This window comes from Leptopilina heterotoma, unplaced genomic scaffold (genome assembly GCF_015476425.1).
Source record: "Leptopilina heterotoma isolate Lh14 unplaced genomic scaffold, ASM1547642v1 Lhet_123, whole genome shotgun sequence".
Lineage (NCBI taxonomy): Eukaryota > Metazoa > Arthropoda > Insecta > Hymenoptera > Figitidae > Leptopilina > Leptopilina heterotoma.
Genome location: NW_025110842.1, coordinates 4,556,465 through 4,575,970, shown reverse-complemented (window position 1 = coordinate 4,575,970; position 19,506 = coordinate 4,556,465). Strand labels below are relative to the sequence as shown.

At 19.0% G+C, this 19,506-nt stretch overlaps 2 protein-coding genes across 7 annotated transcripts in view; one reads left to right on the top strand and one right to left on the bottom strand.

Annotated features, from left to right (window-relative positions):
• Positions 1-460: 460 nt before the first annotated feature.
• On the top strand, positions 461-6,551 carry LOC122512694 (SREBP regulating gene protein). 2 transcript variants are annotated; one of them, XM_043628694.1, is made up of 5 exons: positions 463-651; positions 1,368-1,609; positions 1,966-2,175; positions 5,660-5,875; positions 6,039-6,551. In XM_043628694.1, exons 2-5 carry the CDS (start codon positions 1,502-1,504, stop codon positions 6,336-6,338), a joined length of 834 nt encoding a protein of 277 aa, XP_043484629.1. In that variant the 5' UTR covers positions 463-651; positions 1,368-1,501; the 3' UTR covers positions 6,339-6,551. The 2 variants fall into 2 exon arrangements, with proteins under 2 accessions (XP_043484631.1, XP_043484629.1); XM_043628696.1 differs by lacking the exon at positions 1,368-1,609 and having other exon boundaries at positions 461-651.
• Positions 6,552-9,178: 2,627 nt separating this feature from the next.
• LOC122512693 (phytanoyl-CoA dioxygenase, peroxisomal-like) overlaps positions 9,179-19,506 on the bottom strand; it is a 58,982-nt gene continuing 48,654 nt past the window's right edge. For all 5 annotated transcript variants that reach the window (XM_043628691.1, XM_043628689.1, XM_043628692.1 and 2 more), the window contains 5 exons: positions 18,956-19,111; positions 15,247-15,483; positions 11,684-11,879; positions 11,044-11,205; positions 9,179-9,511 (listed from right to left, as the gene is read on the bottom strand). In XM_043628691.1, coding sequence (XP_043484626.1) covers positions 9,371-9,511; positions 11,044-11,205; positions 11,684-11,879; positions 15,247-15,483; positions 18,956-19,101 — 882 coding nt within the window. In that variant the 5' untranslated portion in view covers positions 19,102-19,111 and the 3' untranslated portion in view covers positions 9,179-9,370. The remainder of the gene's footprint in view (positions 9,512-11,043; positions 11,206-11,683; positions 11,880-15,246; positions 15,484-18,955; positions 19,112-19,506) is intronic.

Below are 19,506 nucleotides of genomic sequence, written 5' to 3'. Positions count from 1 at the left end.
ATTATTATAATTTTCGTTCGAAACTGCTTTTGAATTATTAACAAAATTTCCTTTTATTTCAATAATCTGGTGGATATTTGTAATATTAATGGAATTTTTCCTTTTATCTTTCAATTCTTTTTCGGCAAAATAAGTCGAGTCCCAAATAATAATTCCAATCATAATCAAAAATAACAAGAGGGATCCAGTTTTTTTCAATATTGCCATTTCTTTTTCTATATTAAAAAAATAGAATAAATTGCAGAAAATTAATTATAAAAATGTTTCTGTAAATAAATTCTATACAAAAATACAAAAAATTGGAAATTTGTAATTCAAATTTCCCGCCGTTTGTAAATTATTATTTACGTAATTCGAACCCGTAAGTTACGAGTCGTTACGTAAAAGTAAAAAAGAAAAACCTTAGGGCTGATTCACAACAAAAAAGTGCTGCAATCTTCTGGCAAGTGCGCAAAACGCAAAAAACTGAAATGTGAATTGCACTGAATTGGACTAATTCGCTTTCGCACAGTATTTTCTTTATATTTTATATTTAAAAAAAACAGCTACAAATAAAATAAACATATAGAATGCAAAGGAAGAAGGAGAGAATATTTACTTGTACGATACGCAATGATTGATGTCAATTAATTAATGCCCCTGGCTCGAGTGGTAAGAATTCAAGTAAACAACTAATTCACGAACATAACCTCACTTTCGAGAAACGTCACTTTTGACAATTGTTTTTCCAAATTCTGCAAATATTTTTGATTTTATAAATATTAATATTTTTTGTAAATCAATATTTATATTCGTGTAAATGAAAATTCTCTGAATATTTGAATATTATTGAAATATTCTCTGAAATGCTTTGAATATTCGCGAAAAGTTTCTCTAAATATTGAGAAAGTATTAACCGAATATCGAAATATTAATGAATTATAGTTAATTTTTGGAAATATTTTCTATATTTTACGTGTTGAAATATTGAAATATTAACGAGATTTTCTCTTATTGTCTAAATATTATCGAAATATTTACGAAATTTTCTCTGAATATTTTCTAATAACGAAAATTTTGCTGAATATTTTCTATTAACGAAAATTTCTCTAAATATTTTCGAAATATTATCGAAATATTCTCTAGACATTAACGAATATTTCTCTAAATATTATTTCGAAATTTTATTGAAATATTTTCGAAATATTATCGAAATATTCTCTAGATGTTAATAACGAAAGTTTCTCTAAATATTATTTAGAAATTTTGTCGAAATATTTTCGAAATATTCTCTAAATAAATATTCTCAAAAAATAAGTATTTATTTACAAAAAAAAACCACTAAATAATTGCCTCTAAAAAAGTTTTACCATTTTCTGTCAAAATAGCGTTTTGTTTTACCAAAAAAGAAAAAAAGGAAAATATTCTATAAATAAATGGATTGACGAGCGAAAAAAAATGAATTGCACATTTTGTCGAAATCAAAATTGTGTTAATTAAATTACTTGCGGATTGAAAAAGCATGCCAATTTGGACAAGTTTAATCAGGCTTCTAAGAAGGCGAATTGTGCTTGGCCTGATTTTTGGTTTATCGCTTACTTATTGCGCCGTTTCTCTTCTTCGTCAGGAAGTGAGCTATTTTCAAATTATCAATTATCTCTTTTGTTTTTCTTAACATTTCCTTTCTTTTTTTTCTCTTTTTTTTGGAGTAAAATATTAATTTAATACAAGCGAAAAAAATTATTTTAATATTTATTCTTTGGAGTAAATATTAATTTAATACAAGCGAAAAATATTAATTTAATATTTCTTGGAGTAAATATTAATTTAATGCAAGCGAAAAAATTAATATAAATTAATATTTTTTGGAGTAAATATTAATTTAATACAAGCGAAAAAAATTAATTTAATATTTTTTTTAGAGTAAATATTAATTTAATAACAAGCGAGAAAAAGAGAAATTTTCTTTTTTTTGTATTTTTTTAGGGAAAGAGCATTTCGTTTGAAAATGATTTTGAAGATATTGACGATAATACATTCCTTAATGAAAATGAGGACAATAGCGACGAGCAAGTTTCAATGAAATCATCACTTTGGGAAATGGATGTTTTAGATGATAATAATATTGATTCTTTGGAATCAATCGGGGGCCAAGAAAATAACGATTCATCTATTCATTGTCGGAATTCTATTCAGGTATTTTTATCACGCAGTTTAATTCTCTTTTCATTTTTGTAAAATATTTCGAAATATTGGCGTTTAAAAATATTTATTGGTATTACTGGTATTTAAAACTATTTAAAAGTATCTAAAAATATTTATAAGAATCTACAACTATTCTAAAGTATTTATAAGTATTTGATTTTATTTATAAAAGTATCTAAAAATATTTAGAACTATTTATAAGCAGTTCAGGGTTGCCACAAGTCAGGGAATTCAGGGAAAAGACAGGGAAATTAGAATTGGTCAGGGAAATCAGGGAAAAGTCAGGGATTTTTATTAAAAGTACTGGAAAAAATTTAAGTTTTAGAATTTACAAGAAAATTCTGAATTTTTGTGTCTTTTTTGTTTGACTCACAAACTATGAAATTCACAAGAATTTTAATACAAAACTTTCAATTTTTTCTCTTTCTGACAATATTTTCTTTTTAAATAACTTCATTCTTCAACAACTATCATCAAATTATTAATCAAAAATTATTTAATGAATAATTTTACTTCAAAATTTTCAAAATTAATTACATTTCAAAAGAGTTGCGCTTAAAATCTGCATAAATAGATCAACTTCAAAGGCTTCAATATGAAATTTTTAAAAATTTCAATTTTTAACGAATTTAAATAGAAATTTCAAGAACAACTGATTACAGAAATTCAATTATTTTCAAAAATTTATAAACATTCTCGTCAAAATTTCAATTATTTTTATAAATCATACAATTCTTCTCCGAAATTCAATAAATTTTCAAAAAATTTAATAAAATTCTTGGCAAAATTTCAATTATTTTCAAAAACTTTCCTCATTTCAATTATTTTTAATATTTACTATTTTAATCAAATTTTCCAAAAGAATTCAATTATTTAAACGAAATAAAAATTTCGCAGGAATTCAATTACTTTCCAATTTTTTTATACATTTCTTCGCATCAATTCAATTATTTTTAATTTTTTAATGAAGTTTATCGAAAGAATTCAAATATATTCAAAGAATAGAAAAAAATAGTTCTAAGAAATTCAAATATTTCGAAAATTTTAAATAAAATTCTTTTAAAAATTCTATTATTTAAAAAATTTTTGACAAAATTCTTTACAAGATTTTGTTAATAAAATTGCAATTTTAATAAAATTTTCCTATTCAATTCAATTATTTCCAATAAAATTCTTCTTAAGAATTCAATTATTTTCACAAATAATACATTTTTTTTATGGTAATTCAATTGTTTGAAAAAAATTTGAATAAAATTCTTCATAAGAAATCAATTATTTTCATAAATAATAAAATTTTTCTCGATAATTCAATTATTTCAAAAATTTTGAGATAAAATGCTTTATAAATTTGAAAAATTATAATAAAATTGACTATAGAATACAATTATTTTCGTAAAATATAACATTCCTTATAGGAATTACAATTTTACTGTCAAGTTTGTAAAAATCTTCGAAACAATTCAATTATTTTCTTAAAAAATAAAATTCTTTGAAGCAATTCAATTATTTAAGAAATTTTAATTAAATTCTTCCCAAGAATTCAATTTTTTTCAAAAATAAAACTTTTCACAGGAATTCAATTATTTAAAAAAAAATTTAATAACATTCTTCGTCAGATTTCAATTATTTTGAATTTTTTAATGAAATTTTGTCAATGGAATTTAATTATTTTCAAAATATTATAAAAAATTCTAAAAAATTCAATTATTTAAAAAATTTGAATAAAATTCTTCACAAGAAATTAATTTAATATCATAAATAATAATATTTTTCTCCGGAATTCAATTATTTTCACAAATAAAATATTCTTCACAGGAATTCTTCCCTGATATTTTGTTGATAATAATTGAATTTTTGCAAAGATTTTACTATTTGAAAAAACAATTGAATTTGTTTCGAAGGATTTATTAAAATTTTGTTGAAAATAATTCAATTTTGGAAAACAAATTTATTATTTATGAAAATAACTGAATTCTTCAGAAGAATGTTATTATTTATGAAAATAATTTAATTATTGCTAAGAATTTTAATAATTTTTGAAAATAATAGAATTCCTGTGAAGATTTTATTAATTTTTTTAAATAATTGAATTTCTATGAAGATTTCTATTGTTTTTTTTTTAAATAATTGAATTTTTACAAAGAATTTTATTAAAAGTTTTCAAAAAAAAATTGTATTCGTGCAATAAATTTTATAAACATTGATTTCAAAATAATTTCATTCTTTCCATAAATTTTATGAAAATTGTTTTGAAAATAATTAAATTTCTGCAAAAAATTTTCTCATTTATGAAAATAATTGCATTCTTTGGAGGAATTTTAGTATTTTTGAAAATAATTGAATTCTTTTATTAAGTTTAATTTGAATTGCATTGTTCGTCAGGTTTCAATTATTTTCAATTTTTTAATGAAATTTTGTCGATGGAATTTAATTATTTTCAAAATGTTATAAAAAATTCTGAGAAATTCAATTATTTAAAAAATTTGAATAAAATTCTTCACAAGAAATTAATTTAATATCATAAATAATAATATTTTTCTCTGGAATTCAATTATTTTAACAAATAAAATATTCTTCACAGGAATTCAATTCTTTAAAAATTTGTTTAATAAAATTCTTTGCAAGAATTAAATTACTTTTATAAATAACAATATTTATAGCAGAGTTTCAATTATTTTTTATGTACAATTTTACGTAAACTGATAGAAAATTGCATTTATTCTTTATAATTTTTTTAAAATTCGCCGAAAGAATTCAATTATTTTTAGAATTTTGTATAAATTTCTTAAAAAAAATTCAATTTTAAGAAATAGTTAATTATTTAATAAATTATTTATCTTTGTATTTAAATAATTGAATTCTTGAAAAATTTTCTAATAAAAATTGATTAAAAATGAATTTCACTTAAAATTTGAAATTATAATTGAATATTAAAAGCATCATAGCGTGAATTTTGAATAGGGTTAAAAAATGAAAATCTTTGAAAATTTGAATTTGTAGTTGCAATATTCTTATAATATAAAATAATGATTTTATCACTCTGTCATTTTAAATTTATTATAAAACGTGAAGAAATCGATTGGTCGATTTTGATCGATTTCTTGATGTTTTATAACAATTTTTGATAAGTTGTTTAATTTCAGAAGGTTTGGATTTGAAATCCTTAATTCCTATAGAAAAATAATAATGATTAAGTATTTATTTAAAAATGAAGTTATTGGTGTTTTTGAATAATTTTACGCTTAAGGAAATTCGTAAATAAATGTTAGAACATTTTTTTGAGTATCTAATCATTTTTAGAGTGAATCGCAGAATATTCTTTAGGATCAGGGAAAAAGTCGAAAAGTTTGTCTAGAAATCAGGGAAAAAGTCAGGGGAAAACAAAATTAAATTTTTGTGTCAACCTTTATTATTTCTACTATTATTTTGAGATATTATTAATTAATTCTTTTTTTTTTCTCATCGAATGTTTCAGGGCAAAGTTTTAATTGTCGATGAGAAGGGTTACGTTTGTTTACGAAGAGATATTTTGGCCAGTGGCTGTTGCAATCCAGAATTACCAAAGAATTCGCAGGACGAACAAGCAGTGACAACGAAAAAAAGGGACAAATACAGTTGCGAGACTTGCAATTCGCAGGGATGTTGCGCCATTTACGAATATTGCGTCTCTTGTTGTCTACATCCTGGAAAGGTAAATTTTTGCATTTTTCTTTTTTTTTCTTTTTTTTTTTTTGAAAAGAAATTGTAAAATTAAAAAAAGTGGAAAATTATAAATTATAATTATAGGACAAATGAGAAAAATTAAAAAGTGTATTAATTCAGAAAATAATTTCTTTTTTCTTTTTTTTTGTTAGCATCGAGTGAGGAGTAAAAAGCCAGTGGAAAATCGAGAGGGAAAAGGACAGAGGGGCGAGGAGGTGTTAAAACTTCGTCTACGTGCTTTAGATAGATTTCAATTTTGCCTTGCAGCTTGTCGTACATCAAGTGCAAGTGTTCGTCACGAAAATACTTACAAAAATCCACACTCGAAACACTGTTACAATCCTTACGCTCCAATGTCACATCGTCGTACACAAAGAGATTTGGAGACAATTAATAGTCATAACAACAACAACAATAATAATAACAACATTTTTACATCTTCTTCTGTCTAGATTTTTCAAATTTTCAACAACAAATTTCACTTTTCTCCAACCCCTCTCCTCCCGACGAGAAAAAAAAAATTTAAGAAGATTTTCTTCTGCTTTTTGTTTCGTTCTTTCGGTCAATTAATTAGTTTTAATATTAATAATTAATTATTAAATAATTAATTAATTAATACTGTAAGTTATTCTATTTAAATATTATTTGTATTTATTTACTAGCAACTATTTTTTTTTATTCACTAGCGATTATTTTTCTTATTTATTTTATAATTAACTGACTTAATAAATACTTTAATAATAATATCAATTTTTTTTTTCATTTCTTTTCAATAAAAATTATTCTATATTAATAATAATCGTTGTATTTCGATAAATTGTTCGCAGTTTAAAGTTAGTTGTTGCTTTTTTGTTTCCTAGTTTTTTTTTGATAATTTTTCTTTTCGAATATTTTCAATTTTAAAATTAATGTATTAAAAATCGTTGAATTCTTGCAAACAATTTTATCAAAAAATTTTTCAAACAATTCAATTTCTTCGAAAAGTTTTATAAAAAAATTTTAAAATACAATTAAATTACTTGAAAATTTAATAAATTTTAAAACAAATAAAAAATTTATTTACGAAAATAACGGAATTTTTACCGAAAATTTTCTTATTTTCGAAAATAATTGAAATTCTAAAAAAATCTAATTTTAGAAAATAAATGAAATATTTCGAGAAATTTTCTTTTTCTAGAAAATAATTGATTTTTTTTCGAGAGAAATTTTATTATTCTTGAAAATAATTGAATTGTTTCGACAAATTGTTTTCAAATTTCTTAAAATTATTAAATTTACTTTAAAAAAATTTTTAATTTTTAGTAAAAAACAGACAATTTTGTACAAAAATCATAATTTAAAGATATAAAATTGTAATTGCAAATTTTTCAAATAATTCAATTTTCCAAGAATTTTAATAATTGTAGGTAAATTGTCAAGAATTTTAATGTCAACTTTTAAAAATAATTCGATTCTCAAAAATTTCCATTGCAATTAATCGAAATTATTTAATTGTTTCAAAAAAAAGTTCTGTGGAAAATTCCATAATAATTAAATTCATTCCAGAAATGTAACGAAAATTGTATTAAAAATAATTGAATTTTTACAAAGAATTTAAGGGCATTTGAACCATGATGACGTCACAGATTTAAAACTAATGCTTTGCACAAACTGTGACGTCATCAAGGTTCAAATCCCCTTAAGAAAAAAATTTTTAAGATAAGTCAAATTTTTAGACAATTGTATTAAAAATTGAATTCTTTCGAAAAATTTGATTATTTTAGAAAATAATTGAGTTTCTAGGAAAAAATTTTTTATTTTAGAAAATATTTTTCAGAAATTTTCTTTTTCTAGAAAAAAAATATCTACAAAAAATTGAATTTCTACGAAAAATGTTTTTTTAAAAAAATAATTGAATTCTTTTTATAAATTTTCTTTTTTTTTTTTAAATAATTGAATTCTTTTGATAAATTTTCTTTTTTTTTAGAGAAGAATTGAATTTCTAAGAAAAATTGTCTTATTTTAGAAAATAATTGAATTTCTACGAAAAATTGTGTTATTTAAAAAAAATAATTGAATTTCTACGAAAAATTGTACTACTTTAAAAAATAATTGAATTTCTACGAAAAAATTTCTTATTTTAGAAAATAATTGAATTCTTTATAGAAAATATTCTTATTTTCGAAAATAATTGAATTCTTTAGAGAAATTTTATTATTTTCAAAAATAATTGAAATCTTTGGAGAAATTTTCTTTTTCGAAAAAGTAATTGAATTTATTCGAGAAATGTTAATATTTTAGAAAATATAATTGAATTCTCTCGAAAAATTTGAATTTTTTGAACCATTTTTATTCAAATTGTTAAAAATAATTGAAATTCATTAAAGAAATAATTTAATTGATTTATAGAATTTTATTATTTTTGAAATTAATTGAATTGTTTCAAAGAATTTTATTTCAATTTTCGAAAATAATTGAATTTCTAAGAAAAATTTTCGATATTAAAAAAATTTAGTTGCAAATTTTCCAAATAATTCAATTTTCCAAGAATTTTCATTGTAAATATTCAAAATAATTCAATTTTCAAGAATTTTAATGGCAAATTTTCAAAAATAATTCAATTATCAAAAATTTTAATTGCAACTTTTTCGAAATTATTAAATTGTTTTTCCAAAGAATTTTATTGAAATTTTTAAAATAATTTAATTTATTCCTGAAATATAACTGAAATTGTATTAAAAATAATTGATTTTTTTAAAGAAGAATTGTTTAAAATAAATACATTTTTTTAGAGTCATTTATTAAAATTGTATTAAAAATAATTGAATTCTTTTAAAAAATTTTATAACGAATTAAGAAAAAAAATCGAATTCTTTTGTGAAATTTTATTGAAAATTATAATTTAATGCTTCGAAGATTCAAAAATCAGAAAAATTAATGAAACAAAATTATTTATAACTTTTATTAAACAAATAATTTAATTCTAGCGACGAATAATAAAAAATCGATTTTTTTAAATAATTGAACTTTTTCTAAGAAATACGTATTTAAATTTTTCAAAATATTTGAATTTTTTCTTAGAAATTTATTTAAATTTTTCAAAATAATTGAATTTTTTTCTAAGAAATACATTTAAATTTTTGAAAATAATTGAATTTTTTCGACGAATTTTATAAATAATGTTAAAAATAATACATTTTTTAAGTAGCTAATTAATTAATAAGTGATTTAAAAATTTTTTTTTTTCTCCAGATGCATTTTTCTGTTTTAAAGGATTTTTTAATGTAGAAAATTATACTTTTTCATTATTCTCTTATTTTTTTAAAGGAAATATATTACTCTTTATTGCACAAATGTTTTTTTGTTCGAATTTTTGTTCGATTATTTACAAAATGTTTTGCATATTTGAAATATGTTTCAAACTTTTTTTTTTTTTTTTTGTTTTCTTTTTTCGGCAGTTTTGTAAGAGTATTTATTTATTTATTTATTTTTTTGAAGTTAGTTTTTAGAGTGAGGAACGTATTCCACGAACTATACCTGACTTAATACGCCACACGTCTGCGAAATTAATTTCAACTCCTGGATATTTACGTTTCGCCACTTCGAGGACTTCCTCTTTTATACTTTGCTGCACTGTTCCATCTACCTGAAATTTTATCGAGTCCATAGTGTCAACAACTCTTGTATTTTTTCTATTTCTTCCTGTTTTCCCTATTTTTTTTATTTTTTCCTACGCTTTTTGGGATTTTCTCCATTTATTTTATTTTTCTTTATTCTTGTATTTATTTTTTATTTTTTAAACCCTTGTTTTTGGCCTTTTTCAATAATTAATTTTTAATAATATTTTAATTTTTTTGTAATTCCCCTAATTTTTTTTAATTTTTCTGTTTTGCCTATTTTTTTATTTTATTTTATTTTATCTATTTTATTTCCCTATTTGCCCATACTTTTCATATCCTTTCTATTTTTTGTATTTTCCCTATTTTTTCAGTATTTTTTTTTTTATTTTTTCCTGACCTATTTTGGATTTTCTCTATTTGTTTTATTTTTCTTCATTCTTGTACTTATTTTTTATTTTTGAAACCCTTTTTTGGCCTTTTTTAATTATTGATTTATATTCTTAATAATTTCCCTAATTTTTCTTAAGCATTTTGTATTTTCTCTATTTATTGTATTTTTCTTTATTATTTTACTAATTTTTTATTTCTTAAATCCTTTTTCTGTCTTTTTTAATTATTTATTTATATTTTTAATGATATTCCTATTTTTTCAGTATTTTTCTATTTTTCCTTAAACTTTTTTGAATTATTTCTCAATTTATTTTATTTTTCTTTATTTTTGTACTTATTTTTTATTTTTTAAACCCTTTTTTGGCCCATTTTAATAATTAATTTTTAATATTATTTAAATTTCTTGAAATTTAAAAAATTCTTTAAATTCCCCTAATTTTTTCTATTTTTCAAATTTTTTAATTTTTTTTTTCCATATTTTCTGTACTTTTTCAAAAATTATTTTTTCTCTTTCTGTCAATTTTTTTTTATTTCTTTCCTATTTTTTTGGTACTTTTCCAATTTATTTTTTCTATTATTCCTATTTTTTTCTATTTTCGCCCTAAATTTTCAGTATTTTTCAATTTTTTCTATTTTCTCTTTTTTTTTGTAGATTTTTCTCTATTTTTTCTGTACTTTTCAAAAATTATTTTTTCTCTATTTTAAAAATTGGTTTTCGTATATTTTATATTTTTTTGCTACTTTTCCAATTCATTTTTTCTATTATTCCTATTTTTTTTTGTATTTTCGCCTTATATTTTCAGAATTTTTCAATTTTTTCTATATTCTCTACTTTTTTTTGTAGATTTTTCTCCATTTTTTCTGTACTTTTAAAAAAAAATTTTTTTGTTTTCTTTCTATTTTTTTCTGTACTTTTCCTATTTTTTTTAATCTTTTCTACTTTTTCCATACTTTTCCAATTAATTTTTCTATTTTCTAATTTCTAATCTTTATTCTATTTCTTTTGTACTTTTCTAACTTCTTTTTATTTTTTCCCAACATTTTTTTCCTTTTTTTCAAAAATTTTTTCCTCTTTTACAAAGAAATTTTTCAGATTAAATTACAAAACAAAAAAAAAAGATGAAATAAATGAAAAAAAATAGTATAAAGGAAATAATTGTTTAAATACCTCAATATAGTGACAGTCACTGGCTGCATAATGAGCTGAAATTGCTTTTCTTGTTCCCTTCGATTTATTAACACCGGATCCGTGAATTAATTTTGGATGAAAGAAAACCGTGTCTCCAGGGTCCATTTTCAGGTAAACCCAATTTAACGGTTCCTTTAAATCCTGTGGAATTGATAATTTCAATTAATTTTCAATTAAATTAATTTTAATTAACAAAATTGATGATAATTCAAATTAGCATTATTTTTAATTAATTTTTAATTAACAAAATTGATGCTAATTAAAATTAGCATCATTTTTAATTAATTTACTGATAAATAATATTAAAAATAACAAAATGTTAATTAATAATAATTAATAATATAATAATTAATTATTAATATAATATAATATTGATAATCTTTTAATATTGAATTTATTATTATTATTATTATTATTATTTAATTTATTATTTTCTTCACTCCAGAAGAATAGAATTTTTCTTTTAATTTAAAAACCGATAATATTTTGACAGTTAAAAGCGAATAAAAATAAAAATTGAATTAAAAGTTGTAATTTTCTAATTTTGTTATTTTTTCTTTTTTTCTATTATTTTTTTTTGTGTATTTTGTTTTAAATGTGTTTTTTAAAAGCAAATAACCTGAATGCCGTGATAAAGTTTATTCACAGATCCAGGAGGATAAACGTGAGGGAGCAATGGATATTTTTTATGAGAACCAGGCAAAACATAAAGACAACCATTTTCAATATTACACTCTTCAATTGCCGTCCATGCAGCTACAATTTTGTCTTCCGAACGGAATGGAAAATAGTACAAGTCTTGATGCGGTGGATGTCTAAAAATAACGATTCACAAGTTATTATTTATTTATTTTTACTATTTATACAAAAAGTAATTTAACAATATCAAATCAATAAGTTTCTATATTATTTTTTTTCCTATTTTTTATTATTATTATTATTATTATTATTATTATTATTATTTATTTTATTATTATTATTTTTATTTTATTATTTTTATTTTTTTTTACTATTTTTTTATTTTTATTATTTTTTATTTTATTTTTTTTTTATTTTTTTCTCTATTGTCACTAACCAATAGAAATTATGAAAAAATTCTATTTCTTTTCTTTCAAAGGAAACATAAAATTTTGTAAAAAAAATGTTCATAGCAATATTTTTTCGTTTATTTCTAAAAAAAATTGGAACATAATTTTTTTGCAAATTTCTGCCAAGAATTTTTAAAGTAATTCAATTTTGAATAAATTTAATTTGTAAGGTTTTAGGAAATAATTCAATTTTCCAAGAATTTTCATGGTAAATATTCAAAATAATTCAATTTTCAAGAATTTTAATGGCAAATTTTCAAAAATAATTCAATTCTCAAAAATTTTAACTGCAAATTTTCGAAATTATTAAATTGTTTTTTACAAAAAAATTGAAATTTTTAAAATAATTAAATTTATTCCAGCAATGTAACTAAAATTGTATTGAAAATAATTGAATTTTTTAAGAAGAATCGTTTAAAACAAATCAATTTTTCAGACTCATTTATTAAAATTGTATTAAAAATAATTGAATTCTTTCGAGAAATTTTCTTATTTTAGAAAATAATTGAGTTTCTAGGAAAAATTTCTTTATTTTAGAAAATATTTTCCAGAAATTTTCATTTTCTAGAAAATAATTTCTTCTAAAAATTGTCTTATTTTAGAAAATAATTGAATTTCTACGAAAAATGTATTTTTTTTTAAATAATAAAATTCTTTTGATAAATTTTCTTTTTTTAGAAAATAATTGAATTTTTTTTTAGAAACATTCTTATTTTCGAAAATAATTGAAATTATAAGAAAAAGTTTATTATTTTAGAAAGTAATTGAATTTTTTTTTAAAAATCTTATTATAGAATTATAGAAAATAATTAAATTCTTTAGAGAAATTTTATTATTTTAGAAAATAATTGAATTTCTACGAAAAATTGTCTTACTTTGAAAAATAATTGAATTTCTACGAAAAATTTTCTGATTTTAGAAAATAATTGAATTCTTTCGTAAAATTTTCTTTTTCTAGAAAATAATTGAATTCTTTCATAAAATTTTATTATTTTAAAAAAAATAATTGAAATTCTCTGAAAAATTTTATTATTTTAGAAAATAATTGAATTGTTTCGAAAAATTGTTTTAAAATTTCCAAAAAATTTTCAAAATAATTAAATTTTCAAAAATTTGTATTTCAATTTTCCGAAATTAAAATTTCTTAATTCTATATCAAAGAATTCTATGGAAATTTAAAAAAAAATTAAATTTATTCTAAGAATGTAACTAAAATTGTTTTAAAAATAATTGAATTTTTTAAGAAGAATTAAAGAATAATTTTTTTTAAATAATTAAAATTTTTAGAGGAATTTATTAAAATTGTATTAGAAAAATATTAATTGAATTCTCTCGAGAAATTTCATTTAAATTGTATTGAATATAGAAACTGAATTACGGGAAAAAAAATTTCTTATTTTTAGAAAATAATTAAATTCTTTTGAGAAATTTTCTTTTTCTAGAAAATAATTGAATTCTTTTGACAAATTTTCTTTTTCTAGAAAATAATTGAATTCTTTTGACAAATTTTATTATTTTTTTAGTAAATAATTGAATCTTCTAGAGAACTTTCATTATTCTTGAAAATAATTGAATTGTTTTAAAATTTCTTAAAATAATTTAATTTTATTTGAAAAATTTAATGAAAATTGTAGTAAAAAACAGAAAACTTTGTACTAATATTAAATTGTATTGAATATAGGAACTGAATTTCGGCAAAAAATTTTATTTTAGAAGATAATTCAATATTCTTTAAAGAAATTTTATTATTTTTGAAAATAGTTGAATTTTTTGGAAGAATTGTATTAAAATTTCTAAAAATAATTGAATTTTTTAAATGATTTTTACTTAAATTTTAAAAAATAATTGAAATCCATTAAAAAAATAATTGAATTGCTCCGAAGAATTTTATTATTTATAAAAATAATTTAATTGTTTCGAAGAATTTTATTGAAATTTTATTTTATTTTATTTCAATTTTTGAATATAATTGAATTTTCTTAACGATTTTTAATTCAATTTTTACAAATAATTGAAATCTATTAAAAATAATTGAATTGTTTCGAAGAATTTTATTTTAATTCTTGGAAATAACTGAATTTTTTTAAACGATTTTTATTAAAATTTTTGAAAATGATTCAATTTTTTAAAGAATTATTATTATTTTTGAAAATAATTGAATTCTTTCGAAGAATTGTATTAAATTTCTTAAAATAATTCAATTTTTTAAACGAATTTCATTCAAAATTTTAAAAATATTTGAAATTCGTTAAAAAATAATTGAACTGTTGCGAAGAATTTTATGATTTATAAAAATAATTGAATTGTTTCGAAGAATTTTATTTCAATTTTTTTAAATAATTAAATTTTTTGAACGATTTTTATTCAAATTTTTAAAAATAATTGAAATCTATTAAAAAAATAATTGAATTGCGCCGAAGAATTTTATTATTTATAAAAATAATTGAATTGTTTCGAAGAATTTTATTTCAATTTTTTTAAATAATTAAATTTTTTGAACGATTTTTATTCAAATTTTTAAAAATAATTGAAATCTATTAAAAAATAATTTAATTGCTCCGAAGAATTTTATTATTTATAAAAATAATTGAATTGTTTCGAAGAATTTTATTTCAATTTTTTTAAATAATTAAATTTTTTGAACGATTTTTATTCAAATTTTTAAAAATAATTGAAATCTATTAAAAAATAATTTAATTGCTCCGAAGAATTTTATTATTTATAAAAATAATTGAATTCTTTCGAAGAATTTTATTTAAATTTTTGAAAATAATTGAATTTTCGTTTTTTAAATTTAATTCAAAATTTTAGTAAAAAACAGAAAATTTCGTACAAAAATTCTGATTATAAAGTAAAATCTTATTTTTTATAGAAAAATAATTAAATAATTGAAAAATAATGAAAATTAGTTTCTACATTATTAGAGTTTCGATAATTAATATTAATATTATAATCATTATTATACAATTTATTAATGTTTTCAAGAAGCATTTTTTTTTCTTTTTTGGAAAATTAATGTTTTTTTCTTCTTGATATAAAAAAGAATTTTCGGGGTGAAAATATAATGCAATAAAATGAAGGGAGAAATAATTACCTCGAACTACCGAAACCAACGTCCGGTGGTTTTGCAATTAGCATCGTATGCATTGCCATAATATTTGGTCCAGTGAATGACTCAACAACATCCAATATATCTTTATGCTCAATATATTCCTTCAGGACATCATCGAATACAAAGTCTTGAATTTTATTCACTGATTTACGATCCTTCACGTCTTTCATTACAATCATTGTTCCCTTTGGAATTTTTCCCGAAGCAATTTCTTCGAATCTGAATAATAGGAAAATAATTACATTATATTATAAATATATTAAATTGACACTATAATAATATTGTAGTAATAAAATTAATTAAAAATTAAATTTATTATTTATTTTCGATTATTTTTTTTCAATTATTTTATTATTTAATTATTAGACTTTGCACTCGATAATTAATTTTAAAAAAAAGTGTCAAAAAGTAGCTTTCAAAAAAAGTAGTAAAAAAAATAACTATCGAAAAATTAAACTTGACGATAAAAAAAAAACAAAAAAAAACTGCCAAAAATTCATTTTATATTTTATTTTCCTGACATTTTATTTTTCAAATAATTCTAAATTGATAAATTGAATTCTTAAGAAATTTCTATTATTCATAAAAAGAATTGAATTCTTACGGAGATTTTTACAAAAAATTTTTTTAAATAATTGAATTCTGTTTGAAAATTTTATGAAAATAATATTGAATGTCTGTGTGGTATTTTATTTAATTTTTTTGAAAATAATTGAATTCCTTAAAAGCATTTTATTATTTACGAAAATAATTGAATTCTTGCGAACGAATTTTATTAGAATTTTTAAAAATAATTGAATTTCAAAAAAGAAATTTAATACTTTTGAAAATAATTGAATTCTTGTCATGAATATTGTTATCTATGAAAATAATTGAATAGTTGCAAAGAATTTTATTAAAATTTTCAAAAATAATCGAATTCCTGAGAAGAATTTTATTATTTATAACACAAAAATAATAAATATTTATAATTGAATTATTGCAAAAAATTTTATTAAAATGTTTAAAAAGAATTGAATTTCTGTGAAAGTTTTCTTATTGTAGAAAATAATTGAATTCATTCAACGAATTTTTTTTTTACTAAAAAATAATTGAATTTTTTCGAGAAATTTTCTTATTTTCAAAAATAATTGAATTTCCAAGAAGAAATTTATTACTTTTGAAAATAATTGAATTCTCGTGATGAATATTGTTATTTATGAAAATAATTGTATTTTGCAAAGAATTTTATTAAAACGCCTCAAAATAATTGAATTTTCAGGAATAATTTTTTTATTTATCTTTAATAATTGAATTCTTTCGAAGAATTATTTATGTAAATAATTTAATTCATGGCAAAAATTTAATTTAAATCTAAAAGAATAATTGAATTATTTCAAAAAAATTCTTCCAAAGAATTTAAAAAAAATATTTTTTTAAATAATTCATTTTTTCGAGGAATTGAAATTAAATTTTTAAGAATAATTACATTTTTTGAGTAATTTCTGTTAAATTGTATTAAAAATAATGTAAATCCTTCGATGATTTTTATTATTTATGAAAATAATTCAATTCTTTTGTGAAATTTTCTTACTTTAGAAAATAACTAAATTATTTAGATAAATTTTTAGTTTTTTTTAAAAATAAATTGAATTGTTTGGAATAATTGTTTTAAAATTTCTTTAAATAATTGAATTTTAATTTTTTGAAAATTTTATTTAAAATTAGTGGCAAATTTTCAAAATAATTCAATTCTCAAAAATTTTAATTGCAATTTTTCGAAATAATTTAATTGTTTTAAAGAATTATTTATGGAAAATTTCAAAATAATTAAATTCATTTAAGGAATGTAACTAAAATTGTATTAAAAAAATTATTGAATTTTTTTCTAAGAATTGAAGAATAATTTTTGAAAATAATTAAATTGTTTCGAAGAATTACATTAAAATTCTTTTAAATAATTGAATTTTTTTAACAATTTTTTAATTCAATCAAATATTTAAAAATAATTGAATTGCTCCGAAGAATTTTATTATTTATAAAAATAATTGAATTCTTTCGAAGAATGTTATTTCAATTTTTGAAAATAATTGAATTTCTGAAAAGAATTTTCTTATTTATGAAAATTATTGAATTCTTGCTGAAAATTTTATTAAAATGGTTAAAAAGAATTGAATTTCCATGAAAAATTTTGTTATTTTTGAAAATATTTAAATTTCAGCGCAAAATTTTCTTATGTTAGAAAATAATTGAATTCTCTTGATAAAATTTTTTTTTTTTTAGAAAATAATTAAATTTGTTCGTAAAATTTTCTTTTTCTATAAAATAATTGAATTCTTTCATGAAATTTTATTATTTTAGAAGATAAATTAATTCTTTTGAAAAATTTTATTATTTTAGAAAATAATTAAATTTCTACGAAAAATCTTTTGAATTTAAGAAATAATTGAATTCTCTCGAGAAATTTTTCTTTTTCTTGTAAATAATTGAATATCAACGAAAAATTTTCTTTTTTTAGAAAGAAATTGAATTTTTGCGAAAAATTTTATTAAAATGTTTAAAAAGAATTGAATTTCTGTGAAAAATTTTGTTATTTTTGAAAATAATTGAATTTCAAGTAAAAATTTTCTTACTTCAGGAAATAATTGAATTCTTTCGAGAATTTTTGTTTTTTCTAAAATATAATTAAATTCGTTTGTAAAATTTTCTTTTTTTTAGAAAATAATTGAATTCTTTCATGAAATTTTATTATTTTATGAAATAATTGAATTTCTCGGAAATATTTTCTTATTTTAAAAAACAATTGAATGTTTTCGATAAATTTTCTTATTTTAGAAAATAATTGAATTCATTCAAAAAATTTTCTTATTATAGAAAATAATTCAATTTTTTCGAGAAATTTTCTTATTTTAGAAAATAATTGAATTTCTACGAAAAAATTTTTTAATTGAATACTTTCGAGAAATTTTCTTTTTCTAGTAAATAATTTAATTTCTACGAAACATTTTTTTATTTTACAAAATAATTGAATTTCCTCGATAAATTTTCTTTTTACTAGAAATTAATTGAATTTTTGTGAAAAGTTTTATTATATTTTAGAAAATAATTGAATTCTTCAGAAGAATTTTCTAAACATTGTTTGAAATAATTAATTTTTTCGAAATATAATGAATATTATGAAAATTTCATTATAAATAATTGAATTCTTCTGGAATACTTTATTTGTCAAAATAATTGAATTTTTCAATTAATTAATTTAAAACATTATTAATTATTAATGTTTAATTAAAAATAATTAAAATTCTTCGATGAGTTTTATTATCTTTGAAAATAATTGAATTCTTGTTTAGAAGTTCATCACAATTTTTTCTAAATAATTGAATTTCCATGAAAATTGTTATTCTTAATAAAAAGTAATTGAATTATTGTGAAGAATTGTATAAAAATTTGGTTAAATATTTGATTTTTTCGAAATTTTTCGGAAAATGCAATTCTAAATTAATTGAATTCCTGTGGTAATTTTATTATTTATGAAAATAATTGAATTTTGAATTAATTTTATCATTTTTTTTAAATAATTGAATTGTTTTGCGAAAATTTTATGAAAATACCAGATATTAAAAATAATTGAATTTCCAATATTTTTTTGAGAGAAAACAATTGAATTTTTTTTAAAGAATTTGATTATAATTTTTGAATTGACGAAAAGTACCTTTGATCGCATTTTTTCAAGACATCCATTGGCATCAGTCGGGGGAATAAAATAAATCCATTTTCTTCGTAAAATATTCTCTGACCCAAACTCAGTTTTCCATTGTCACGTGTCAGGGTAAATGGTTTTTTCCTTGCCGAATCCATTATTCAAAATCTGCAACAAATCAATTTTTATTTTCAATATTGTTTTTTTTTTTTTTTTTTTTTGTTGAAACGAAAATTTTCAAGGGAGAATAAAATTCAATTTTTTTCTTTTTTTCCCCTTCTATTTTCTTTTTTTCTTTATTATTTTTTACCTTTAATCTTACTATTTTTTTACCTTTTTTCTTACTATTTTTCTTTATTACTTTTTACCTTTTTTTTAAACTATTTTTCTTTTTTACTTTTTACCTTTTTTCTTACTATTTTTCTTTATTATTCTTTACCTTTTTTCTTACTATTTTCTTTACTATTTTTTATCTTTTTTCTTACTATTTTTAAATTATTTTTTACCTTTTTTCTTACTATTTTTATTTATTATTCTTTACCTTTCTTCTTACTATTTTCTTT

Excerpts from the sequence above, each read along its gene's own strand:
- LOC122512694 (XM_043628694.1), top strand. The coding sequence starts at position 1,502 with ATGCCAATTTGGACAAGTTTAATCAGGCTTCTAAGAAGGCGAATTGTG. Across the intron at positions 2,176-5,659 it reads ATTGTCGGAATTCTATTCAG|GGCAAAGTTTTAATTGTCGA; the intron begins GTATTTTTATCA and ends CGAATGTTTCAG. Across the intron at positions 5,876-6,038 it reads GTTGTCTACATCCTGGAAAG|CATCGAGTGAGGAGTAAAAA; the intron begins GTAAATTTTTGC and ends TTTTTTTGTTAG.